The sequence below is a fragment of the Emys orbicularis genome, chromosome 13 (genome assembly GCF_028017835.1).
Source record: "Emys orbicularis isolate rEmyOrb1 chromosome 13, rEmyOrb1.hap1, whole genome shotgun sequence".
Lineage (NCBI taxonomy): Eukaryota > Metazoa > Chordata > Testudines > Emydidae > Emys > Emys orbicularis.
The window spans coordinates 10,521,574-10,548,523 of record NC_088695.1 but is presented as its reverse complement, the minus strand read 5'-3'; the positions used below and the strand labels follow the sequence as shown (position 1 = coordinate 10,548,523).

At 57.3% G+C, this 26,950-nt stretch overlaps 1 protein-coding gene and 2 pseudogenes across 2 annotated transcripts; 1 reads left to right on the top strand and 2 right to left on the bottom strand.

Moving 5' to 3' along the window:
* Positions 1–2,290: 2,290 nt before the first annotated feature.
* LOC135887987 (HLA class II histocompatibility antigen, DR alpha chain-like) lies at positions 2,291–12,262 on the bottom strand (annotated as a pseudogene).
* Positions 8,449–15,442, top strand: LOC135887985 (HLA class II histocompatibility antigen, DR alpha chain-like). 2 transcript variants are annotated; one of them, XM_065415793.1, is made up of 5 exons: positions 8,449–8,554; positions 11,145–11,402; positions 14,626–14,907; positions 15,046–15,196; positions 15,369–15,442. In XM_065415793.1, exons 1-5 carry the CDS (start codon positions 8,449–8,451, stop codon positions 15,370–15,372), a joined length of 801 nt encoding a protein of 266 aa, XP_065271865.1. In that variant the 3' UTR covers positions 15,373–15,442. The 2 variants fall into 2 exon arrangements, with proteins under 2 accessions (XP_065271865.1, XP_065271866.1); XM_065415794.1 differs by lacking the exon at positions 15,369–15,442 and having other exon boundaries at positions 15,046–15,200.
* A 5,906-nt stretch (positions 15,443–21,348) lies between these two features.
* The window catches only part of LOC135887394 (kinesin-like protein KIF20B), a 75,760-nt pseudogene continuing 70,158 nt past the window's right edge, over positions 21,349–26,950 (bottom strand).

Sequence of the window (26,950 nt, the reverse complement as noted above, 5' to 3'; positions counted from 1 at the left end):
GGGAACATTCCCAACAGGGACAGCTGTACGGCCGCAGCCAATGGGAACGCGCAGGAGGCTGGACCAAGGATCAGCAGCCAATGGGAGAGCTTGCTCAGTTGGTGGCATTATTGGCTGGTTGGAGCATCCAATCGCTGCTGGTGGGAGCCGGGGGTGGGGCGGGTCTCCCATCATGTGCAAGGGAAAGGGTGCGAAGAAGCTGGGTTGGGTCTTGGTGCCATGGTCGGGGCGGGGGGGGGGGGGAGAATCTGCCCTTCACGTCACAGTGACCCCAGCCTGGGGGACGTCACCGCAGCCCCCAGACAGGCCAGCGTCTCTCTGCAGCTGCTCACCCTGCGGGGCTCAGTCCCGGGGGAGCCTGGCCCATTAACCCTGCCCTGCTACAGGGCTCCCGGCCATGGGACGATCTCAAAGTGCTCCATGGACCATCCCTCAGCCCTAAAGCCCCCACCCTTGCCCCAGGAGGAGACCGGCCACATTTCACACAAGGGGAAACTGAGGCACAGAAAGCCTCACAACTTGCAGCAAGTCAGTGTCAGCAATAGTAACAGAACCCAGGAGTCCTGACTCTAAACCCCCTGCTCTAACCCACTCGACCCCACTCCCCTCCCAGAGCTGGGAGAGAACCCAGGAGTCCTGGCTCCTTCCTTAACCCTCATATCAAACTCCCTTAAATCCCAGTATAACCCGATGCCCCTGGACAGACTGCAGCTGGGCTGGGATAACACAGGCTGCTATGGGCACGGCTCAGACTGACCAGATTTAAAATCAGGATCAAAAACTCAGAAATTTCCCAAAAACCCACTTTATTGCTGTTAGCAAAGCTGCAGAGCGAGATTGGGGGCAGCCGGGCTGTGGACACACATGGGGCACAGGGCGGGGGCTATACAGGGACTGGGCCTGTCCCACAAAGACCCCACGCTGGGCGCAGGGCTCAGCAGGGCTGGATCCTGGGGGAACCGCACACGGGTGCCATGGGGCCTTTAGCTGGGCGCTGGAGCTGCCCCACCCCCAGCCATGGGCCTGATCCTGCCCCATGGGAACCCATTGACCTGGAATGGCCGAATCTGGCCCAAAGTCTTCTGGGTAATGGCTGGAGGGCCTTTACCTGAGGTGACTGATAGCAGCCTCTGGCAATAGGGGCCGGGCTTGGGGCCCAATCCAGTGCCCACTGGAGTCAAGAGAAACCTTCCCCATGACAGCAACGGGGTTTGGATCAGCCCTGTGGGCCCTGCTGCCCCCTGACGAGGGGCAACCCCCATTCCCAGCCCCCATAGGGCAGGAGCCCTCACCCTGGATAGGCGCCCCCCCCCCCCAAGCCCAGCAGGGGGGTGCGGGGGCAGCCAGAGGGGCCAGCTCCCCAGTGAGTCTCTAGCGGGTTGGCTTATCACGGGTTACGGGTCCGGGGGGCTGGGTACAGCAGCTGGCACTGATGAGAGCAGACCAGGGACGCTGGGGGCACAGGGCGGGGGCTATACAGGGACTGGGCCTGTCCCACAAAGACCCCACGCTGGGCGCAGGGCTCAGCAGGGCTGGATCCTGGGGGAACCGCACACGGGTGCCATGGGGCCTTTAGCTGGGCGCTGGAGCTGCCCCACCCCCAGCCATGGGCCTGATCCTGCCCCATGGGAACCCATTGACCTGGAATGGCCGAATCTGGCCCAAAGCCTTCTGGGTAATGGCTGGAGGGCCTTTACCTGAGGTGACTGATAGCAGCCTCTGGCCAATAGGGGCCGGGCTTGGGGCCCAATCCAGTGCCCACTGGAGTCAAGAGAAACCTTCCCCATGACAGCAACGGGGTTTGGATCAGCCCTGTGGGCCCTGCTGCCCCCTGACGAGGGGCAACCCCCATTCCCAGCCCCCATAGGGCAGGAGCCCTCACCCTGGATAGGCGCCCCCCCCCCCAAGCCCAGCAGGGGGGTGCGGGGGCAGCCAGAGGGGCCAGCTCCCCAGTGAGTCTCTAGCGGGTTGGCTTATCACGGGTTACGGGTCCGGGGGGCTGGGTACAGCAGCTGGCACTGATGAGAGCAGACCAGGGACGCTGGGGGCAGCGCGGTGGTGTGTGTGAGTGGGTCTCACGAAGGCAAAGAGGGTCAGTTACCAGGAGCCCTGGGCCCCGACGCGAAGCTGGCAGGGATCAGGGCCACTCCCTGGCACCCCCAGGGATGGGTGGTCCCAGGGGCTGTGGCTGGCTGGGGGGGCATAGTGGGTGGGGGGGGTCTTCCCAGTGGGTGCTGTCTGGGCCCAGGGGCTGCGGGTGCAGCGGGTGCCCTCCCCGGGCAGCGGCTACTCACAAGGGGCCCCGCGGGTTGCGGGCGGTGTTCATCTTCATGCCCTTGATGATGAGGATGGTGCCCCGATGATGCTGATGATGCCCACAGCCAGGCCCAGGGCGCACACCAGGGTCTCTGTGGTCTCAGGGACAGGGGTGTGCACCTGGACTTCTGGAGAGAGCGGGGGAGGGACAGGCCATGGAGTGAGGGGGGCTGTTCCCACCCTTCCCTCCCAGAGCTGGGATAGAACCCAGGAGTCCTGGCTCCCAGCCCCCCTGCTCTGACCCACTAGTCCCCATTTCCCTCCCAGAGCTAGGATAGAACCCTGGCTCCCAGCCCTGTGCCCAGCGGGGTCCCCGGGCGCACCAGCCTCACCCCAGTGCTTCGTGAAGGGCTCGGGCAGCCCCCAGTGCTCCACCCGGCAGTCGTAGAAGTCACCCGGGCTGGGGAGGAAGGGCAGGTAGGAGAACTTGCGGAAGGAGTTGTCCTGGCGCGGGTAGAAGTCGGTCTCGGAGACGCCCCCCGTCACCTCCTGCCCGTTCTTCAGCCACGTGAGGCGTAGCACCGGCGGGGAGAACTTGTCCATGAAGCAGATCAGGACGTTGGGCTCGCCCAGCTCCACAGGGCCTCTGGGGAACACGGTCACCTCAGGGGGCACTGGGGAGACAGGGGTCAGTGGGTCCCATTGCCTGCCCCTGAGGCAGCTAGTCCCTGCCCTGGAGTCGGATCGGAGCCAGCGCCCCTGTGACGGAGTGGGATTGTTCTTAATGTTTCCTCTCAATACTGTAGGGGTGCCTCAGTTTCCCCTATGCATTTCTTAAGTCTCTAGGGGGTGAGATTGTTGCAGAGCAAAGGGCCAGTGTGCATAAATGGGCGGCACTCTGTCTCCTGGCAACTAATGGCCAGGGCCCTTCCCCCCTGCAAGGGGATGCTAAAGGTGCTGGAGAACAAAGAGATCAGGTGACCTCCTGGCCTGGGAAAGGAAAAAGCCCAGAGGAGGAGGGGCTGGAGGGGGTTTCAGTTTGGAGCGGGCTGGGGACTAGGAGTGAGTGTAGACATGGGTGTCTGGCTCACTGCCCCCAAAAATCGACCCGGCTGAGGGGTCCTGTTCTCTATACCTACAAGCTCTGTTTTAGACTGTGTTCCTGTCATCTAATAAACCTCTGTTTTACTGGCTGGCTCAGAGTCCCGTCTGACTGCGAAGTGGGGGTGCGTGCAGGACCTTCTGGCTTCCCCAGGACACCGCCTGGGAGGACTCGCTGTGGGAAGCGCACGGAGGGGCAGAGAATGCTGACTGCTCCAGGGTCAGACCCAGGAGGTGAAGCCATGTGAGCTTCTTGTCCTGAAGACAGTCTGCTCAGAGAGAGGAGGCTCCCCAGAGTCCTGACTGGCTTCGTAGGGAGTAGTTCCAGAGCATCTCCCAGGGACTCCATGAAAGCCCCCTAGAGGGGACAGGCCCCGTGTCCCATTCCCTGCCCCCCTGATCCAGCCAGTCCCCGGTGCTCACGCTCCAGCTCAGGGTCTCTCCCCAGGACTGTGGGGGCATCACCAGGGCCTTCCCAGCTCCCTGCACTTACAGCTCATGGGGCACAAGGGGCAGGGGAGAGAATCCCTCAGGGGCAGGGCCTGATGCTGGGCAGGGGCCACGAACAGCCCTCAGCAAAGGAGCTGCCCTGGGCCCCCAGCCTGGAAGGTGTGAACTGCAGAGCCCTGGCCCGGCTGACTGGCTCCCCGGAGCCCTTGCCAGGGGCTGGGAGGGGATCTGAGTCGGGACTCACAGTGGGCATGCACGAGGAGGGAAGGGTCCCGGGAGTGGTGCCTGGCATGGAAATGTCCCACCGTTCTGGGCCCGTGTGTGGTTGGACCTCTCAATCAGGTTCTCCAGGTACAGCTTGATCATAGCCATGATGCCCAGAGCGTGCTGCACCTCGAAGCTGGTGAACTTGCTGAAGTTGGGCAGGCGCCAGATGGTCTCCTTCCTCTCCAGGTCCACGTATAAGATCTCGTCCTGGTCGAACTCTTGCATGAACTCCCCGGACCCCTGCTGGGGTCGGTCCGTGCGCTAGTAGAACGCCACCTGGGAGGTCACGTGATCCACTGCTGGGAGACAGGCATCCCCATCAGCACCCGCACCCCCTGGGATACAGGGTGTCTGATCCCTTCCCCTGGGGCCACAGCCCCCTGGCCGTGACATTGGCACTGGGATGCCCCGGTATGAGGGGAAAGTGGGTGCAGGGACCCCAGTGACCCCTGGTATCGTGCTGGGGCATTGGGGTCAGCGCTGCCTGGGAGGGGACAGCGCCCCCTACTGTGCTCCCCCTTCTGCTCAGTTCAACCCCATCCAAGCTGTGGCCAGGCCTATCCCCACTTACCTTGTGAAGGGGGACATGACCCCAGTCCAGAGTGGTTTAGGGGGGAAGTTGGATGTCATTACTGCTGGACAGTTCATTCTCCCGTCTGTGCATGGGGCTGGTTCCATGTCCCGGTGTCGCCATGACCTGGTTCTCGGGGTGATTTCAATCCCTGGCCCCCGACACTCACACCCCAGGGCCGGTCACTGGGAGACCCGGGAACTCCCCAGCCAGAGACATTAAAGCTGCGCCGGGGGGGTCAGACACACTCCGGGAGGGGGAGGGGTCTGGCTCAGGGCTGAGTTGGGCACCAACATCCTAGGGAGCTTGCCCGGCAGGATCTCACAGGGCGATGCAAGGAAGGAAGGAAGGATTTAGCTGAGGAGAGAGTCAGCCCCACAGAGCCCCCCTCCCTGTGGGTCTGAGTCCTGGGAGGATGGGGGACAATGGGGACAGGCCGGGGAGTGGGGCCAGGGGCTCCCTGCTCTGCACAGACGCACTCACTGCTCAGCAGGGTCTGGCCCTGGTGCGGCTCTTTGGGGAATGTTCCCCCATCCCCCCCTGTGCCTGGCACCCCCCTGGGAGGGGTCAGCCCCCGAGTCCCTGTGAGGAAGGGGGGCTGTACCCCTAGGGCAGGGCTGTGTCATACCCAAACCTCAGCACCTTCCCCACGCTCCCTCTGCTGCCCCCGCACCAGCCTCCCCTCCCCCGCTGGCATGAGGGTGAGACCCTCCCCTCCCTGCAGCCCCCACCCTGCCCAGATCAGCCCCCATCCTACCCTGCCCACCCCATCCCCTCCCCACTATGGGATGAGACCCTCCTTCCTGTAGCCCCCTCCAAATACGGCTACCCCACCGTCCACGTACCTATCCCTCCCCCATCAGCCCCCCCATTGTCCCCTCCCTGAGGGGGAGCCAGGCGCTATGGGGGTTAAGTCTCACCCCAGGCCCTGGTGTCACAGCCCCCACACTGCCCATACCTGTCACTGCCCGGCAGGGCTAGCAGGGTGACCAGGGCCAGCTGGGCCATGGGGACGCCCCATCATGCCCCCATCTCCTCTTCCCGGGCACTGGGACGGCAGCACTAGGGGACCCGGGGGGGGCACATGTCACACCTTGGAGGGGGGCAGCGCCCGGCATTGGCCAGGGGAGCCTGAATGCCAATGGCTGAAATCCCTGCGCCGACCAGGCTGTTACCGGGCAGAGCAGCAGGGCTGAGCCCCTCAGAGAGGAGATGGAGAAATTCAGTGTTCCCAGCTGTCACGGACTCACAGATCGTGCCCACTCCTGGCCCCGTGCGGTCCGTGGGGGGTGCCCCTTTCAGTGAGACAGCCCTTCTCGGAGGTCCACTCTCTCTCGGGGGTCAGGCCCCTCCACCTCCTGGAGCCGCACCTCTCGGAGCCTGAGCACGTCTGTCTCTCGCCATGGGCCCCCTCAGGGAGTCCCCTCGCTCTGGACCCCCGGGGCCTACACCCCCCTGAAGGGGTTGATGCAACCCTGTTCTCTAGCCCAGAGTGACTCTCAGCCAGCGTAACACAGGAGGGTTTATTGAGAGTTGAACACAGCACAGGAAACTCTCAGGGCCTCAGGCCTGGCCTCCCTCAGCCCAGCACATCCCAGTCTCCCCTGCATCCAGGTGGGCTCTGCCTGCTCCCCGTCTCCAGCCCAGAGCCCCCCTGCTTCCCAGCTGGCATCTGAGATCACCGGCCCCAAGCCCCGCCTCTGTCCATTGTCTTCTCTCCAGGAAAACAGGGTCGCCTGGGCCTCCTCTCCCCTCTTCTGTCCTCTGGCCCCCACTGGCTGGAACTGGCTGGTTAGGTCACCAGGGTCCTCTCTCTGCAGCCCATTGTCCTCCCACTGGCCAGAACCGGCTGCGACTCCTGACCTGGGTCTCTGGGTCACCAGGTCACCAGTCGCTGTGGTATCTGTCCTCCAGGCCATTGGCTGGGGTCCCAAGTCCCCTCTCCGGTTCTCTGTAACAACAAACTCCCTCTCCCTTCACCAGTAACACCCGGGGACACTGAGTCCCACTCCCTCTGCATGCAAACCATTGGAAAAACATGGAAAAAACAAGACAATCCCCCACTTCATCACACCGTCTCTCAGGATTGTATCACGAGTCTCAGGATAATTCTTGTGTTTTCCTAAAGCCCCAGCTCCAGGAGTCATGTGGGTCTGGGACGATTCCAGCCCCATTCTTAGCGATAAAGGGAGTGTCCAGCCCTCGGGCCTGTGGGAAGAGCTTCAACCTGTGACCCTCTGGGCACCCTAAGGGGTCAAAAAGCAGAAGGCAAATAAATCCCACAGCTAGTATTTGTACATCATCGCAGGATTTTTGAACATTTGGGGTTGACAATACTGCAAATTCCCGGCCAGATGCCTGCTCCCGGTGTGGACATGGCGCCTCCGGAGTGGGGGGGGGAGTTGTCCCCGGTGTGGACGCGGCGTCTCCAGGGAGGGTTTATCTCCGCACACAGCGCTCACGCCACTCCCAGACACCCTGTTCTTCAGCACGGCTGTTTGCACACAGGGGACTTGGCCGGCCCAGCTCTGCACTGGGGGGGGGGGGGGGGGGGGGGGGGGGGGGGGGAGGCGGAGGTTACACCCTGACCCACAGAGATCTGCCAGGATAAGTGTTAAGTGTAGACCAGGCCAGGCCACAAACGGGGTTTGGGGCACCATCCATGGGAGACTGGGACACAGGCCCATCACCCTCTAGGGGGCGCTGTTCCCATCTGGCCCCAGGGTGGGGACTGACTGGCTGGGGAGGTGGGGATGGGGACATGGGGCCTTTCCTTTCTGCTGGCACCGGCTCCGATCTGCTGTTTGTGACCAAACTCCCTCCCCCGGGGTCTGTCCTGGGCCCTGTGTGGGGCACGTTGGTCCCTGCCCCCTGCCCAAAGCCGCTGCTTCCCGCCCCCATGGCACTAAGTCACCCCCCGCCCCGGCTAACGCGCTGGGTGTTCACACTGCTCCTGGCAGGAGGGGCCGAGCGCTGGAGGGGGCGGAGAGGGGCCGGCCCAGCAGTTCGGGGCTGGCCTGGGACCCAGGAGCCCTGGGGTCATTCCTGGCCCTGCCACAGACTGTGTGTGACCCTGGGCCAGTCACTGACTTCTCTGGGCCTCCCTCCCCAGCTGGGCCATGGGGACAATGGCCCTGCCCTGCCCCACGGGGCAGGGGGTGAATGCAGCAGAGAGTGGGAGGGGCTCAGAGACTGGGGGGCCAGAGAAGCCCCTTAGCGAGATTGATGGTGGGAGCATCTGGGAGGCCGAGCTGTGCCTGACCCATGGGGACTGAGCCCCCCTCTATGGCGGGGTGTCTGGGGGGGGCAGGGCTCAGTCCCATGGGGGTGGGGGGAAGCTCAGAACTTCTGCCTGTGGGGCCAGCCCCAAACCTTCCTCGGGGGCTAAATTTACGCAGACAAACCAGAGACTCCACACACACACGGCCTGCCCCAACCCAGCAGAGAGGGGGCTTTGGGGCAACAGGGAAGGGGACAGAGTCTGCCAGACACTTTACTGTGTGTTCTTCTCTGGTGGCATCTGGGCTAGTGCCATGGCAGGCGCCGGGCTAGTCCTGCAGCCCGAGACCCAGGCCCGTGCTCTGCCCCCTACGAGGGAGAAGTAGGGAACTGAGCCCTGCTGGAGCCGGCTCTGCCTGGCAACTGATGATGCTGCCCAGACCCGATGCTGCCTGGTCCCTGGGCTGGGGGTGCCCAATCCCCGGGGCCGTGGGCAGCATCCCACGGCTGGTGCTCGGAGCTGGGCGGAGAAGGTCTCAGGCTGGGGGTCCCGACGACTTTCCAGATCTCCCTCCTGAGCAGCGATGGGGGTGGGTCGGATCCTGGTGGCCGGGAGCCGCTGGGCTGGGGCTCTGCTAGTGACACTGACGGTGCTGAGAACCCACCTGACTCATTGCATGGAGCCCCCAGGTGAGCAGAGACCCCAGCGCACCAGGGATCCCCGTCCTGGGCAGGCGCTGGGTGTATCCAGGGTGGCTCACACCCCACATGCTCCGGGGAGCCCTGTGCTGGGCAGGCACTGGGTGTATCCGGGATGGGATCGGACCCCACATGCTCCGGGATGCCCTGTCCTGGGCAGGGGCTGCGCATATCATGGGGGAGATCAGAGTCCACAAATCCAGGAGCACCCCGTCCTGGGCAGGTGTTGGCAGGACTGTAGCCAGGACAGGGCGAGTGGGGCGGCCGCCCAGGGCTCACAGCCGTGGGGGTGGAACAATGGGGTGAGGTTCCATTTAGCACAGAGGGTTTCAAACTGTGGGGTGCACCCCCTAGGGTGCTGTGGGAGCCAGGGCACTGCTTGGCAGCCCCCCCTGCCCTGCTCCCCGAGCTGCCCCTGCATGGCCGGGTGCGCCCCAGGCCCGGTGAGCAGGACGGTTCCCAGCGACGCCCCGTGGAGCCGGTCCCTGCCCACGGAGCCCGGCTGCCGTGAGAGGCTCCCCGAGGTGCTCGCGCACCCCTGCCCTGGTGCGCCCGGCTCTGCCACTGCTCCTCAGGGGACGCGTAGCTCCTGATAGTGGGGGGCACCATTGAAAGGTTTGGGGGGGCTGAGGAGAGGGGACAATGGGGGGCTGATGGGGCAGGGAGGGACACAAGGGGGAGCCTGATGCGGGGGGCCTGCAGGGAGGAGGATGTCATGCCATGGCAGGCAGGGGATGGGGTGGGCAGGGACAGGGCTGGGGGGCTGATCTGGGCAGGGTGGGGGCTGCAGGGAGGGGAGAGTCTCACACCCATGCGAGCGGGGGAGAGGAGGCTGGCGCGGGGGCAGCAGAGGGATCATGGGGAAGTCGCTGTGGTTTGGGTACGACAAAGCCCTGCCCTAGGGGTGCAGCCCCCCCTTCCCCACAGGGACTCAGGGGCTGACCCCTCCCAGGGGGGCACCAGGCACAGGGGGGGATGGGGGAACGTTCCCCAAAGAGCCGCACCAGGGCCAGACCCTGCTGAGCAGTGAGTGCGTCTGTGCAGAGCAGGGAGCCCCTGGCCCCGCTCCCCAGCCTGGCCCCATTGTCCCCCGTCCTCCCAGGGCTCAGACCCATGAGGGGGGCTCTGTGGGGCCGACTCTCTCCTCGGCTAGTGGTGGGGGGACCCCTCCTTTGCAGTCGCTCGGTGAGATCCTGCCGGGCGAGCTGGGGTCAGCGAACGACTCCCTAGGATGTAGGTGCCCAACTCCCTTGGGCGCTGGGGAATCCCAGCCTCAGCCCTGAGCCAGTCCCCTCCCCCTCCCGGAGTGTGTCTGACCCCCCAGCGCAGCTTTAATGTCTCTGGCTGGGGAGTTCCCGGGTCTCCCAGTGACCGGCCCTGGGGTGTGAGTGTTGGGGGCCAGGGACTGAAATTGCCCCGAGAACCAGGTCCTGGCGACGGCGGGACACGGAACCAGCCCCACACAGATGGGCAGGGCCGGCTCTAGGATTTTTGCCGCCCCAAGCAAAAACAATTTTGGCCGCCCCCCCCCGGTTTTTTAATTACCCCACCCCCGGCCCCACCTCAACTCCTCCCCTTCCCCAAATCCCCAGCCCTGCCTCCTCCCCCCAGGCTCTCAAGCCTAGGAGGGAGGGAGGGAGGGAGGGAGGGAGGGGGAGAAGCGGCGCCCGCACCGCGGCCGCTCGGGATCTCCCCCTCCCTCCCAGGTTTGAGAGCCTGGGAGGGAGGGGGAGACTCCGAGTGGCCGCGGCGCGGGCGCCGCTACTCCCCCTCCCTCCCAGGCTCCCAAGGCTGGGAGGGAGGGGGAGCAGCGGCGCGCGAAACGGCCGCTCGGGATCTCCCCCTCCCTCCCAGGTTTGAGAGAGGGAGGGGGAGACCCCCAGCCGCCGCGGCGCGCGAAACAGCTGATTTGCGCGCCGCTGCTCCCCCTCCCTCCCAGGCTCTCAAGCCCGCGCAAATCAGCTGTTTCGCGCGCCGTGGCAGCAGCAGCGGAGGTGAGCTAGGGCGGCCGGGGCACATTTTTAGGGGCGGCATTCTGGCGCCGGCCATGCCGCCCCTAAAAATGTGCCGCCCCAAGCACCAGCTTGTTTTGCTGGTGCCTAGAGCCGGCCCTGCAGATGGGAGAATGAAATGTCCTGCAGCCACAGCCCCCAACTCCCCCCAGGAGCCGCTTTGGGCTGGGTCATGACCCCACTTGCCAGTGAAGCCGGGTTTGGTCTGGTCACTGCTCGGCTGGGAGACGTGAATGGAAACCAGGGAACTGAGCAGGGGTCAGCAGGGGGGTCTCTGCTCTCTCAGTCTTTGCACCAGGGCTGCCCTAGGGGGCCTGTGCTGGGGGGACTGGGGCAGGGGCGCTCTCCCCTGGCAGTCAGTGCTGGCCCCAGAGCCCCACTGTGATGCGGGGGGGGCACCGTGCTCCATGCACCTGCCTTCCCCTGACACCAGCGAGTCCTAGTGTAAAAGTCACAGCCCGGGAGCTGGGGGGCTGCACTGCTGGAAGAAGCGCTGAGACCCCCTCCCTGGGGTGGGGATCAGCTCCCCGGGTGGCCGGTGGCGGTGCTGACGCCCCGTCTCCCCGCAGCGGAGAACATGCTCTCCCAGGTGGCCTTCTACCAGCGCACGGACCCGACCCAGCGGGAGGCCGGGGAGTTCATGTTTGAGTTCGACCAGGATGAGATCTTCCACGTGGACCTGGAGAGGAAAGAGACCGTCTGGCGCCTGCCTGACTTCGGCAAGTTCACCAGCTTCGAGGCGCAGGGCGCCCTGGGCAACATCGCCGTGCTGAAGAAGAACATGGAGATCATGATCCAGAGGTCCAACCGCACACGGGCCCGGAACGGTACGGTACGCGGGGGTGGGGGCACCTTTCCCGCCAGGGGCCTGACCCGTCCTCCAACCTTCATGGAATCATAGAATATCAGGGTTGGGAGAGACCTCAGGAGGTATCGAGTCCAACCCCCTGCTCAAAGCTGGACTCTCTCCAATTTGTTCACGTCCCTTTTGTAGTGGGGGGCCCCAAAACTGGACACAGTACTCCAGATGTGCCCTCACCAGTGCCGAATAGAGGGGAATGATCACATCCCTCGATCTGCTGGCAGTGCTCCTACTTATACAGCCCAAAATGCCGTTAGCCTTCTTGGCAACAAGGGCACACTGTTGACTCATATCCAGCTTCCCGTCCACTATAACCCCTAGGTCCTTTTCTGCAGAACTGCTACCTAGCCATTTGGTCCCTAGTCTGTAGCGGTGCATGGGATTCTTCCGTCCTAAGTGCAGGACTCTGCACTTGTCCTTGTTGAACCTCGTCAGATTTCTTTTGGCCCAATCCTCCAATTTGTCTAGATCCCTCTGTATCCTATCCCTACCCTCCAGCGTATCTACCACTCCTCCCAGTTTAGTGTCATCTGTGAACTTGCTGAGGGTGCAATCCACGCCATCCTCCAGATCATTATTAAAGATGTTGAAAAAAACCAGCCTCAGGACCAACCCCTGGGGCACTCGGCTCGATACCGGCTGCCAACTAGACATGGAGCCATTGATCACTACCCATTGAGCCCGACAATCTAGCCAGCTTTCTATCCACCTTATAGTCCATTCATTCAGCCCATACTTCTTTAACTTGCTGGCAAGAATATTATGAGAGACCGTATAAAAAGCTTTGCTAAAGTCAAGATATATCACGTCCGCCGCTTTCCCCATATCCACAGAGCCAGTTATCTCATCACAAAAAGAACAGCAGTACTTGTGGCACCTTAGAGACTAACAAATTTATTAGAGCATAAGCTTTCGTGGGCTACAACCCACTTCTTCGGTGGGTTGTAGCCCACGAAAGCTTATGCTCTAATAAATTTGTTAGTCTCTAAGGTGCCACAAGTACTGCTGTACTTTTTGCGGATACAGACTAACACGGCTGCTACTCTGAAACCTCTCATCACAGAAAGCAATCAGGTTGGTCAGGCATGACTTGCTCTTGGTGAATCCATGTTGACTGTTCCTGATCACTTTCCTCTCCTCCAAGTGCTTCACAATGGATTTCTTGAGGACCTGCTCCATGATTTTTCCAGGGACTGAAGTGAGGCTGTATGGTCTGTAATTCCCCGGGTTCTCTTTCTTCCCTTTTAAAAATATGGGCACTATATTTGCCTTTTTCCAATCGTCCGGGACCTCCCGCGATCACCACAAGTTTTCAAAGATAATGGCCAATGGCTCTGCAACTCCCTCAGCCAACTCCCTCAGCATCCTTGGATGCATTAGATCTGGACCCATGGACTTGTGCATGTCCAGCTTTTCTAAATCGTCCTTAACCTGGTTTTTGACCACTGAGGGCTGCTCACCTCCTCCCCATACTGTGCTGCCCAGTGCAGCAGTCTGGGAGTTGACCTTGTCTGTGAAGACCGAGGCAAAAAAAGCATTGTGTACTTCAGCTTTTTCCACATCATCTGTCACTAGGTTGCCTCCCCCATTCAGTAAGGGTCCCACACTTTCCCTGACCTTCTTCTTGTTGCTAACATACCAGTAGAAACCCTTCTTGTTTCCCTTCACATCCCTTGCTAGCTGCAACTCCAATTGTGTCTTGACTTCCTGATTACACCCCTTCATCCTCTAGCAATATTTTTATACTCCCTAGTCATCTGTCCAAGTTTCCACGTCTTGTAAGCTTCCTTTTTGAGTTTAAGCTCACCGAAGATTTCTCTGTTAAGCCAAGCTGGTCGCCGGCCATATTTGCTATTCTTTCTACACATCGGGATGGTTTGTTCCTGCATCCTCAATAAGGCTTCTTTAAAATACCGCCAGCTCTCCTGGACTCCTTTCCCCCTCATATTAGCCTCCCAGGGGTTCCTGCCCATCAGTTCCCTAAGGGAGTCAAAGTCTGCTTTTCTGAAGTCAAGGGTCCGTATTCTGCTGCTCTCCTTTCTTCCTTTTGTTAGGATCCTGAACTCGACCATCTCATGGTCACTGCTGCCCAGGTTGCCACCCACTTCTACTTCCCCTACCAAATCTTCCCTGTTTGTGAGCAGCAGGTCAAGAGGAGCATGGCCCCTAGTCGGTTCTTCCAACACTTGCACCAGGAAGTTGTCCCCAACCCTCTCCAAAAACTTCCTGGATTGTTTGTGCACCGCTGTATTGCTCTCCCAGCAGATATTGGGTGATTGAAGTCCCCCATGAGAACCAGGGCCTGTGATCTGGAAACTTCGGTTAGTTGTCCGAAGAAAGCCTCGTCTACCTCATCCTCCTGGTCTGGTGGTCTATAGCAGACGCCCATCACAACATCACCCTTGTTGCTCTCGCCTCTAAACTTAACCCAAAGACTCTCAACAGGCTGTTCTCCAGTTTCATACTGGAGCTCTGAGCAATCACACTGCTCTCTTACATACAGTGTCTCTTCCCTGCCAGAGGCCTGATCCCTCCCCCACCTTCCCCGCCAGGGACCTGATACCTCCCCCCACCTTCCCCACCAGGGGCCTGATCCCTCCCCCCACCTTCCCTGCCAAGGACCTGAGCCTTCTCCCGCTTCCCTGGATCCCTCTCCCCACCTTCCTGAGCAGAGACCCATCCCATCTCTCCCCCACCTTCCCCTGCTCGCACACCCACCCGGGCTGATACCAGACCCCTCCAGAGATTGAGAGCCCCCTCCCAGCTCCCCTCCCAGCCCCTGGAGGGCTCTGGGGAGCCAGTCAGCTGGGGCCAGGGCTCTGCAGGGCAGGGGGCCCGGGCAGTTCACACCCTCCAGGCTGGTGGCCCAGGGCAGCTCCTTTGCTGAGGGCTGTTCGTGGCCCCTGCCCAGCACCAGGCCCTGCCCCTGAGAGATTCTCTCCCCTGCCCCTGGTGCCTCATGAGCAGTCAGTGCAGGGAGCTGGGACCGTCCCGATGATGCCCCCACAGCCCTGGGGAGAGACCCTGAGCTGGAGCGTGAGCACCAGGGACTGGCTGGCTCAGGGGGGCAGGGAATGGGACATGGGCCCTGTCCCCTCTAGGGGGTGCTGGCTCTAATCTGGCCCCAGGGCAGGGACTGGCTGGCTCGGGGGTCGGGCAATGGGACCCACTAACCCCTGTCTCCCCAGTGCCCCCTGAGGTGACCGTGTTCCCCGAAGACCCTGTGGAGCTGGGCGAGCCCAACGTCCTGATCTGCTTCATGGACAAGTTCTCCCCGCCGGTGCTACGCCTCACGTGGCTGAAGAACGGGCAGGAGGTGACCGAGGGCATCTCCGAGACCGACTTCTACCCGCGCCAGGACAACTCCTTCCGCAAGTTCTCCTACCTGCCCTTCCTCCCCAGCCCGGGCGACTTCTACGACTGCCGGGTGGAGCACTGGGGGCGGCCCGAGCCCTTCACGAAGCACTGGGGTGAGGCCGATGCGCCCAGGGTCCCTGCTGGGCCCAGGGCTGGGAGCCAGGACACCTGGGTTCTATCCCAGCTCTGAGAAGGAAGGGTGGGAACAGCCCCCCTCACTCCATGTTCTGTCCCTCTCCTCCTCTCTCCAGAAGTCCAGGTGCCCACCCCTGTCCCCGAGACCACAGAGACCCTGGTGTGTGCCCTGGGCCTAGCCGTGGGCATCATCGGCATCATCGTGGGCACCATCCTCATCATCAAGGGCATGAAGATGAACGCCGCCCGCAACCCGCGGGGCCCCTTGTGAGTAGCCACTGCCCGGGGAGGGCACCTGCTGCACCCGCAGCCCCTGGGCCCACCCAGCACCCCCTGTTTGAATGAGAGACTGATGGGGGGTGCTGGGGAATGGCCCCGATCCCTGCCAGCCTCGCGTCGGGCCCAGGGCTCCTGGTAACTGATCCTCTTTGCCTTTCAGATAAACGCGGGGAGGAGCCGGGGCCCCCGAATCCCCCAGGTGCCTTCGTGGGACGCACTCGCACGCCCCTCCCCGTGCTGTCCCCAGCGTCCCTGCTCTGTGCCTGTCGGTGCCAGCTGCTGTACCAAGGCGGGAGCCCCCTGGCCCTGTAACCACGACGAGCCAACCCGCTGGAGATTTACTGGGGAGCCGGCCCATTGGACTTCCCTCACTCACCCCCTGCTGGGCTTGGGAGGGGGGTACCTATCCCGGGAGAGGGCTACTGCCCCATGGGACTGGGAATGGGGGTTGCCCCTCGTCAGGGGGCAGCAGGGCCCACAGGGCTGATCCAAACCCCGTTGCTGTCATGGGGAAGGTTTCTCTTGACTCCAGTGGGCACTGGATTGGGCCCCAAGCCCGGCCCCTGTTGGTCAGAGGCTGCTGTCAGTCACCCCAGGTAAAGCCCCTCCAGCCATTACCCAGCAGGCTTTGGGACAGGTTCGGCCATTCCAGGTCAATGGGGCCCCTGTGGGGCGGGATCGGGCCCATGGCTGGCAGTGGGGCAGCCTGGCTAAAGGCTCCATCGCACCCGTGTGCGGCTCCCCCAGGGTCCAGCCCTGCTGAGCCCAGCGCCCAGCGCGGGGTCTGTGTGGGACGGGCCCAGCCCCTGTATAGCCCCCGCCCTGTGCCCCGTGTGTGTCCACAGCCCGGCCACCCCCGATCTCACTCTGCAGCTTTGCTAACAGCAATAAAGTGGGTTTTTGGGATGTTTCTGAGGTTTTGATCATGATTTAAAATCTGGTCAGTCTGTGCCGTGCCCGCGGCAGCCTGTGTTATCCCAGCCCAGCCCCCTTCTGTCCATGGGCATCGAGTTATACAGGGAGTTAAGGGAGTTTGGTATGAGGGCTAAGGAAGGAGCCAGGACTCCTGGGTTCTGTCCCAGCTCTGGGTTGGGAGTGGGGGTGAGTGGGGGAGAACTGGGAGTCAGGATTCTGGGGTTCCCATTGGTGACACTGACTTGCTGCAAGTTGTGACACATCATGTGCCTCAGTTTCCCCCTGTGTGAAATATGGCCAGTCTCCTTCTGCGGTGGTGGTGGGAGCTCTGGGGATGAAGGATGGTCCATGGAGCACTTTGAGATCGTCCCAGTCCGCCCAGGCGGGGTCCTGGGGAAGCCAGAGGGTCCTGCACCCCCAGTTCGCAGTCAGACGTGACTCTGAGCCAGCCAGTAAAACAGAGGTTTATTAGATGACAGGAACATGGTCTAAAACAGAGCTTGTAGGTACAGAGAACAGGACCCCTCAGCCAGGTCCATTTTGGGGGGGCAGCGAGCCAGACACCCACGTCTGCACTCACTCCTAGTCCCCAGCCAGCTTCAAACTGACTCCCCCTCCAGCCCCTCCTCCTCTGGGCTTTTTCCTTTCCCGGGCCAGGAGGTTACCTGATCTCTTTGTTCTCCAGCACCTTTAGCTATCTCTTTATGGGGGGAAGGGCCCTGGCCATTAGTTGCCAGGAGACAGAGTGTCAGCCATTTATGTGCACTGGCCCTTTGCTCTCAGGGCCGGCTCTGGCTTTTTTGCCGCCCCAGGCAAAAAAGCCTCCGGCCGCCCCCCCCCCCCCTGCGGGGGGGGGGGGGGGGGGGCGGAGCCCCGGCGGGAGGAGGGCGCCGGGGGGGAGGGCAGCCGGAGCCCTGGGAGGAGGGCGGCGAGCCCCGGCTGGGGCTCGGCTCTCCCCCCGGCTGGGGCTCGGCTCTCCCCCCGGCTGGGGCTCGCCGCTCTCCCCCCGGCGGCCGGGGGGAGGGTGCGGGGGGGGGGAGGGCGGCCAGAGCGCCGGGGGGAGGGCGGCGAGCCCGGCTGTGGCCCCGCTCTCCCCGGCGGCTGGAGCGCCGCGCCGCCCCCCTCCAGGTGCCGCCCCAAGCACCAGCTTGGTGGGCTAGTGCCTGGAGCCGGCCCTGTTTGCTCTGCAACAATCTCACCCCCTAGAGACTTAAGAAATGCATTGGGGAAACTGAGGCACCCCTACAGTATTCAGAGGAAACATTAAGAACAGTCCCACTTCGTCACACACCCCCCGGCCCCAAACATGGCACTGAGCCCCCAACCCAGTGCTTCCTCACACCCCTTCCCTGGCACGTGCTGGGAGAGCCCCCCCCCCATGGTGCCACTTGGAACTGGGGCAACACTGAGCCCTCTGACTCACCAGCCTGGGTTCCCTTTACTCCATACTGCTCTGCAGCCTGCCAGCCCCCTCCCCCCCAGGCTTCAGACTGCATGTTACCAGCACACACAGGTAGGGACACACCCAGCTGCAGCTTCACACACATGCTGAGATCAGCTCTGCATGGGAAGGCTCAACTAGGAAACTGCCCAGTACTCAAGTGGACACCCCCCCCCCGAGGGTAAACCCAAAATTACACCGCCCTGCGCTGCACAGAGATCGGTACAGCGCAAGCTCGTGAAATTCACCCCCTCCCGCAGTGTGGAGAGGAATACGCACAGCTTCCTGCCCCCCGTTATGATTTTCACACGCTGTTGTTAGACAAAACAAAAACAAGTTACCAAACGTAGCCCCTCTGCCTGTGATTTATTCCTCCTGGTCTACACTACGACTTTAATTCGGATTTAGCTGCTTTAATTCGAATTAACGCTTGACCCGTCCACACAACAAAGCCATTTAATTCGAATTAAAGAGCCCTTTAATTCGATTTCTGTACTCCTCCTCGACGAGAGGAGTAGCGTCAAAATCGGTATTGTTAATCCAAATTAAGGTTAGTGTGGCCGCAATTCGATGTTATTGGCAATTCAATGTTATTGGCTACCCACAATGCAACGCTCTGGAAATCGATGCTACTATGGTAGCTTGGACGCACACCACCGAATTAATGGTGCCTAGTGTGGCCGAATACATTCGAATTTATAAAATCGGTTTCCTAAATTCGAATTATATAAATTCGGATTAATCCCGTAGTGTAGACATACCCTAATAGATCTTGGGATTGTTCAAACTGATCAGCTGGAGTAGCCAGTTCAGCGACAGTTTTCACCTTTTTATCCCACAAACACTGTTTTACATCATCATCACACACACTCAGGAAATGCCCCTGAGCAACAGGATCACCCATTTCTGCAGAGCTTGTAACACCTTCCCCCATACCCCGTTCTCCATCACATCTCTCACCTGCTGCCACAGGCCACATTACTCATTCCAGCCCCTCACTTTAGGCTTCTGAATTTTACTCTAGATGCTTCAAGTGTGAAAGTGTTTTGAAACCATTCCCTTGAATTTACCATAATTTGCAGCATCACCAATAGGCATCTTATTGAATCTGTCCAGAGCTTTCCCAGACACCTTTGCAACCAACGTGGGCATCATTTGGTCTTCAGAGATCGCATGGAGCACACACAGCCACTCAGAGGTGATGAAATAGTCAGCCATGTCCCTGTCTTGCTGTAGGCAGGACACAACCGCTCCCATTGGTGGATTTTTGGAATGGTGAGACCCCCTGGTGTGTCTGTGGGGTGCTGGTTCTGCCTCTCTAGCAAGTCCAGGTCATGCGTCCTCTCTCCTTCTTCTCCTCCATGGCGAGCTTCTGGGCCTCGGTTTCCTTATCAGCCTCTATCGGTCTCAGTTCCAGGGCGCTCTGGTGCGCAGCCTCTTGTCCGGCATCTCTGCTTGTGTGGTTCTTTGCTCTCCCGCTTCTCGTCCATTGATCTCCAGCGGCTTTAATTCCATTTGCCTTTTGCTCCCTCCATCTCTCCCCCTGGTGTGTCCCTCAGTGCGTCGTCACCCTTCCCGGCTCGGTTACTTACCCTGCTGCCTGCCCCCTTACCCACCCCACCCTCTGCCCTCCCCACTCCTAGCCCCCACCCCCACGGGTCGGCAATGTGTCCCTGGTAAACACGTTGAGGTCTGCGGGCCAGAGACATTTTCCCACGGGGGCGGCTCCACCCACCCTGCGCTGACCCGGCTTCCAGCCCATTGGTCGGGAACCGTGGCCAATGGGAGCGGTGGGGGCGGGGTCAGAGCTGCCTGGCTCCGCCCCCACAGCAGGGCTGGGGAGGGAGCCGCAGGGCAGGGCGAACAGCAGGAGTCTGTCACTGTCAGACAGACACAGACACAGAGACAGACACAGCCGGGGGGTTGTGGGGACAGAGAGATGGGCGGGGACACAGACAGATGGAGGCAGGGGAAGCAGGAGCGGTGATGGGCACTCTGGGACTGGCATTAAATACACAGTACAGAAGGGGCTTCCTGGGAGGCTATAGCAATCCCACCCCACCGCAGAGCAGACCCGGGCTGCAGCTAGCTCCGTCCATCACTCCCCGCCCTCACCCCACAGAGAGAGACCCACAACCCCCTGCCCCCCCCCCCCCCGAGAAACCACTGGCCCCTATGCCCCGTCACCCCTCTCTGGAGAGCCCTCCCTTTGTGCCTCCAGAGACAGCTCCCCTCCCCCCTGCTCCCTACAATCTCCCCCTTTGCCTTCCCCCTCCCCCCAGCCCATTGGCCCCCACGGCCAATGGGAGCTGCACCTGAGGCAGGCGCCTGCTTGCAGACTCAGACCTGCCTGGTGCCTCCACAGTGCGGGGAGGGGGAGCCACAGGTGAGCAAGCCCCGGTCATCAGCATCACAGGCCCAGCAATTCTCTTGCCTCAGTGTTTAATTTCACTGAGGCAAGTAATTCAAGCTACTCTTCCTTTCCAGACAGCTGGTGGCTTTTCCGATAAGAAAACGTACAATTTCTTTGCAAAGAACTCCATTTATCATTTTTCACTTGCGAAGTATATGTTCTGGTTGTTCATTTATTTTGTTAACTCAGTTTCAGAGGCAATTTTAAAAGTCACTTGAATTGTACCTGTTTTTTTCCCCATTGGTCCAAAAGCACATGGAAGAGGTGCAGATTTTTATTTCTGTGGGCAAACCACCCTACGTGGAAATGTAAGTGTCAGAGCTAGAAAAGCTCTTCAGGGGTAAGGGTCCCTTCAGGAAATTGTACTCAAGTCATTCATTCATTCATTCTTCTGGGCATTCCACTCTATTGTTCCCCCTGCAGTGATAGTGATCAGTGTCTCCACCCACAGGGGAGATTGTTTTTTCTAAAAGCAGTTATTTTATTTTATTTTATTTTATTTTATTTTATGTTAAGAATTTAGAGGCAACACACAAGACAGTGAAAATAAACAGTTACTTCCACGTAGCATTTCATGTTGCAGACTTTCTTCTCCTCAGACGATAACATTTACGAATTGCGAGTTTTTGCTCTGGTTCTGTCACTGGAATGAGATTTTTTCAGAAGGCTCCCTGTTCGGCTGTGGTAGAAACAGTACCTTTCTTTGTAGGTGGCTCTTCCTCGTGGGTAGACTTACTTTCAAACCAGCGTTTTCTTCCTACATCCAACACATGCTTCACACTTTCACTAGACTGAGTGCCTTCTATTGTTCCATTGCTGGTCTCCTTTGCCATTTGTCTTTCAATAGTAGTTCCAGGGTTGTCGTAGTCTTTTACTGTAGTTTCTAAATGGGATATTAAGTCCTGTAGTCTACTTGTAACATCCGCTTGTTGCTCCACAATGTGCATTAGCTCTTGAATTCATTTATTCTGTGTAGTCATTTTCTCAGTAGCTTCTTCAAGTTGTAGAGCAGATTCATTTAATTTAATCACCTGCATTTCAAGCTCTTCAGTTCTCTGTGTCAGCTCTCTTTGGTTTTAGTTAGCTCAACAGTAACTTTCCCCAGTTTTTGTTCAAGCTAACAATAGCTTCCTGTGGGTCTTCTAGGGATCCAATATACCTGTGAGCTCCTCCTGCCTGCTTCTTAACATCAGTGACATCATCTTGCAGAGAATTAATAATGCCCTCAAGAGCAATACAGTTTTCAGGAGCTACATTATTGCCTCCTTCCAGCATTCCAGCTCTTTCGTTGCAGTGGGAATTCTTTATCTCCTGTTCTTCATCCAGGTTTTTGGCACATTCATTTACCAAATCCTTGTAGATTTCCAAGCATTATTCAGAAGCTTCTTCCAGCAACTCTAAATCATGAGACAGGCATTGCTTGAAATCTGTTTCCCATTGAGCAAAATACTGAGTAAATTCTTGTGTGACTTCTTCATGAATTTTTAATTCCAAGAGTAACTTATCTTTTCTCTCGTTGACCAGCTTGCTTTTCAAGTCTTCTCTTATAGTTAGTAGTCTCAGATACTCTTCTTTTCCAATAATTACTTTCTTTTCCTCCTCCTCATTTGACATCCCTTTTGCCATATCATGCTCTTCGTGTGTGTCATTGTTATCCACACTTAAATGATCATTATCTTCTATCACATCTTCCAGGTTCCTGTCCCAAAGTACAGGGGCTCTTTTCCTTGCTACCTGCATTTTAGTGTCAGCATTATTTATGAGAGACACGTCTCTTGCAGACTTCTGGACAAATGGCTGCTCTTGGGGAGCATTAGACGAGTCTAGAATACAAATTTTGGGGCAATTGCTGAGAACTTTAGCACACTGAGTGTTTCACCATATGCAGCGGTACACTGGCTGATGTTTACCATGATATACAGCTTCCCTTTTCCACTGAAAAAGCCTTGAAGGAAGTGAGTTTCCCAAAACGGTATGTGCAGTTGCCGCTTTGACTGTTGACTGTTCTTGAGTGCATTGATGCATTTGCCTAGAATCAGTAGAGAAGTGTTAATATTTCCACTCTCTTTCAATCTATCACCTTCATTGTGCGTCTTGGTACATCTTTCTGAGCCAGCAAGATCACAGAGCGCCAAGTCGCTGACTCGTGTTACATCAGGTGCTTCAGAATCTTCAGGCTTTAACATTTGAACAGTGAATTTGCTGCAACTTCTACTGGAGTAAGGATTCAGTTTGGTGCAAGCAATACTCTAGTGCTTCAACCCGAGCTGCAGAAGTTTAAAAGCTTCTTTTGAATCAGAAATCTGAATCCACTGCAGATCTTTTACATCAGAGCAGCCTCTGATGTCTTGAGCAAGACAGAGCACCCTTCCTTTCTTGTCATTTGACACTGGGAGTGACAAGTCATAAACACACTCATTGTAAATCTCACAGAAGGAAACCCAAACAGAAAATGTCATGTCGCTTGCCACGCTCATGTTAGGTTCTTCAGGTTCCCAAGTCTGCAGATGATTCTGAAGTTTTGCTGTTATTGTTTATGCTGTTTTGAGAGTCCACCTCATTCATTAGGCGAGAGATTGAATTTTTAACAGCAATTTCTTCTCTCACTTGCTCGTTAGTCAGTCTTATATAATCTCTACATCGAAGGGGGTTGAAATCCATATCTGGATACACTTTGCCATCTCCCACAGGGGAGAGGCAGAAGACTGGGTCAACACTTCAGCGACTCTGCCTCTACCCTTGTTCTGTCCGCTCCCTCTACCAGCCCCTTTGGCCTCCCTAGGATCCCCCCTCCCATTACTCCCTCTGGGTCTTCTTTCTCTGGAGCTTCTCATGAAGTAACGTCTGTCATGACAGGCTCTTATCTCTGTAATGTATTTAAATTTGATGCATTTGTTAAGTGTTAATTAATGCACTATGGGAGTCCCCCTTCAGCCCTCTGTATAAATTGATCCTCTTCTTTCCATATGTTTTGCCCATAGGGTAGATGTTTGCTCAGGTCTTGTGATGTAAGCAAATGAGTCTTGTCTATAACTTGCTATAACTTTAATTCAAAGATCAAAAAAGGAACATTAACATTTATGATGATTCTTGAGTGAAATAGTATTATTGTCTCTATGTCTCGTTGAAAGTTGTGGTAACCTGTATCTGAACTGTTTAATGGATAGATTACCCTGTGCTAATTGCCAGGATGTTTGGGAGAAGGAGACTTAAGCCTATTGTTTTCTCAGGCCGAAAGGCTGCTGGAAATGTATAAGAACCCTGGGACACAATCCTACTTCATCTCAGATCTGCTTTGGGTTTCAAGAGGGGGAAACCTTGAGCCATAAGGATTGAGATCCCCAGTCATTGACTGGAGCCACCCTGAATATGGACATTGGACTATAACCTATGGACTATTTCTAAAAGGACTTTTGGCAACTACAAGCTCACCTCTGCTATGTATCTGAACCTCAAGAATTGAATTCAAGTCTGTATGTATATTGATCTTTTAACCAACACTCTCTCTCTTTTCTTTTTTAATAAATTTTAGCTTAGTTAAAAAGAATTGGCTATAAGCGTGTATTTTGGGTAAGATCTAAGTTATAATTGAACCTGGGTGTGTGGCTGATCCTTTGGGATTGGAGGAACCTTTTCTTTTATATGATGAGATAAGATTTTCAGTAATCATCATCATATCTGACAGGTGTGTCTGGATGGAGGCCTGAGGCTGGGTACTTTAAGGGAACTGCGTTGTTTGGACTTCTGAGTAACCTGTATGGTAATATAGAAGTTGTTTTGTGCTGGCTTGGTAAATCTAAGTATTGGAATATCCACCAGTGTTTGGGGTTTGTCTGCCCCGTTCTGTTTGTAGTTCACCCTAATTGAGTGACCTCAGCTGGCTCTCACGGGCAGCACCGTCACAACCTGCGGCTCTGCCACCCCGACCTGCCCAACGGTGAGTGCCGGGCCAGGCTCGCTGGGAGATGGGGCAGCGCTAGGGCCTGTGCTGCAGGAAGCGGGGAGGGGGCAGCAGGCAGCTCTGCCCGGGCAGTCAGGGCTCCCCACTGCCCCAGGGCAGCGCTAGGGGCTGTGCTGCTGGGGTGTCTCAGTGGGGGAAACGAAGAGGATTCTTTGTGCACTGACATGTCCCCCGCCACCAGGCGAGTACTGGATTGACCCCAACGAGGGCTGCTCCCGGGACTCCTTCAAGGTGCACTGCGACTTCACGGCTGGTGGGGAGTAGGGTGACCAGATGTCCCGATTTTATAGGGACAGTCCTGATTTTGGGGGCTTTTTCTTATATAGGCTCCTATTACCCCCCACCCCTGTCCTGATTATTCACACTTGCTGTCTGGTTACCCTAGCGGGGAGATGCAGGAGGTGAGACGCAGGAGGTGAGTGTGATGGGAGCGGGGGGGGGGGGGACTGGCAGCCAGGACTCCTGGGTTCTCTCCCCAGCTCTGGGTGGGGAGTGGGGGCTGGTGGGTTGGAGCGGGGGGGGGCAGGAGCCAGGACTCCTGGGTTCCCTCCCCATGCTCTCTCCCTTCCCTGCCCTATCAGTTAAAATAATGAACAAGCCCTGTTAATTAACATCTCCCCAGGGCTCAGATCCCCGCCCCCCTCCCGGCTGTTTGCAAGGGATTGCTGCTCTGGGTGTATTTTAAAAGCCTTCACCAACCTCCCGCCGTGGAAGAAGCCAAGGAGCGAAAAGAAGGACGCTGGTTTTATTCTTTTATTTTAAATTAATTCTATTATTTAAGGCGTGGAGACACACAGGGGTCTGGGCCCTGCTGCAGAGTTTGAATCCCAAACAAGCCCACGTGCTCCGGTACGACACTGCCTGTCTGCAGCTGGGGACGGGGAGGATCCAACTGATTTTCTCTGGGCTGTCGGACACATTTCATGGGGCGACTGTCTTAGCTTTTCAGGGTCTGACAGGCAGCGGGCGCCCCCGGTGCTGAGCCGGCGGCCGGTGTAATGTTTGTAAGTAATTTTGGAAGTTGTGTTGTAATATATCAGCTAGAATTTTGCTGCGTTTGGGGGCTGTTATTTTTGGTGTCCCGTTCCCTCGGCTCCCCCCAATACTCCCCCTGGCCTCGCCCTGCTCGGGCGCTTTGCTCCACCCCGGGCTTTTTCCGCTGCTCTGTTTTCCTTCACCCCCCAGGAAAATATGGGACAGGAACAAACCCACGTGCAGATCCGTGGCCCCCTGCAAGGCCGGCCTATGGAGGGTAATGTTTTCCCTTTAAAAAGGTGATCAAAGTTTATGTGAACCCCTCCAGGTATTTAATCATTTCAGAAAGCCTGATTCTAGTATCACTTATACTGTATAAATCTGATATTACTCTAAACGAGTCAATGGTTTTATAATGGGGTAACTAAAAAAATAACAAAACAAAACAAAACAAAACAAAAAGAACAAAACAAAAAGAAAAACCAGGCCCATAGGCTTTATCCTTCATGTGTAATGGATTAAATTTTTCTGTCACAAGTTTGTTCTTTTTTCTGTTTTCACAAAACATGCAATACACGTCAACTTCACCATGGGAAAAATGTTCCTAATCTTCAATCTATTGGGGAAATGCCTGAAAAAAACACAGAAATCACCTCCCAGAATCTACACGATTTAGACATTTATGCTCCAATACGTCTGTTGGTCTATAAGGTGCCACAGGACTCTTTGTCGCTTTTTACAGATCCAGACTAACACGGCTACCCCTCTGATACTTGACACCATTTAGACAATATCTGATGTAAATTTCTTAATGAAATGATTGAGTTCTATCTTTCTAGGCTTTTATACCATATTATCAATGCAGCTACCTGACCAACTGAATGATCCCTTAAAATTGTAGGATAGTAAAAGAGGAAATTAATTCACAAAAGAAGACCAGGCATTTTAACTGCTTTTATTAGACCATACTGATGCATTTGAAAAGAGCCTTGCAATCAAGTCAATGTCATTTCTCCCAAATCTGGGGTGGCAGTCTCCCCTTTGCTCTGTTCTCACTTAACAGGGACAGCAGCAGGGGCAATCCTTCTCTTGATGGCTCTTCTGCCATTCCTCTTCTTGGAAGGTAAAACCACAGGCTGATTTAAGTGCAGGACTCCGCCCTGAGAGATGGTGACACCTCCCAGCAGTTTCTTGAGCTCTGAGTCGCTGTGAATGGCCAGCTGCAAGTGCCGTGGGGAAATCCGACGCTTCTTGCTGTGTGCAGCGACTTCCCCAGCAATATCCACAGTCTCATGAGTCACTTATTGAAGCACCGCGGCCATATATACTGGGGCTCCAGCTCCAATACGGTCTGCAAATTGTCCTTTGCAGAGCAATCTGTCTATGCGACTGACAGAGAACTGCAGCCCAGCCCGGGAAGAACGGGTGATTTTGGACTTAGGGTCTTTTGCGGTTGAGGTCTCCCCAGAGTGCTCAGACTCAGACTCAGACTCAGACTCAGTCTCAGACATGTTGCAGACTTCTAGTGTGCCAGCAACACTTGGCTTGACTTTCTTGGCTTTCTTTTGTTTTCTCTGCTTGGTTTACCTGAGTCTTTCCTCAGGAATTGGCCTGCCTAGCTTTTTTCTTGACTTGCTTGGCTTCAGTGGATGTTTCCTTGCTTGGCTCCACTTGCCTGTGTCTTTCTTTGCTTGGCTTGCCTGACTCTCTTTCCTTCTGTTCCTGGCTCTGTTCACTTGGTTTTCTCTCTCTTATTTTGCCTTCTTTGATTTCTTCCTGCTCTGGCCTGATTATGACTGGCCTGACAAAGTGTGGCTTGGCTAAGCCACCTCTTGAAATCACCACAGTAGTATGCTGACCCTGTCTGAGCCTGCAGCCTTTTATAACCTCAGTGCAGACAGAGAAAACATACTTTCTGATTGGTTGTCTGAGAACCAATGGGCAGCTACTTCATTTGTTACCCAAGCCAGAGGGGATATGTCATCCTTTTATGACATCATTCCCATTGATTCACCGTTGGTGTTGGAGTTTTAGTCA

Excerpts from the sequence above, each read along its gene's own strand:
- LOC135887985 (XM_065415793.1), top strand. The coding sequence starts at position 8,449 with ATGGGGGTGGGTCGGATCCTGGTGGCCGGGAGCCGCTGGGCTGGGGCT. Across the intron at positions 8,555-11,144 it reads TCATTGCATGGAGCCCCCAG|CGGAGAACATGCTCTCCCAG; the intron begins GTGAGCAGAGAC and ends GTCTCCCCGCAG. Across the intron at positions 14,908-15,045 it reads GCCCTTCACGAAGCACTGGG|AAGTCCAGGTGCCCACCCCT; the intron begins GTGAGGCCGATG and ends TCCTCTCTCCAG.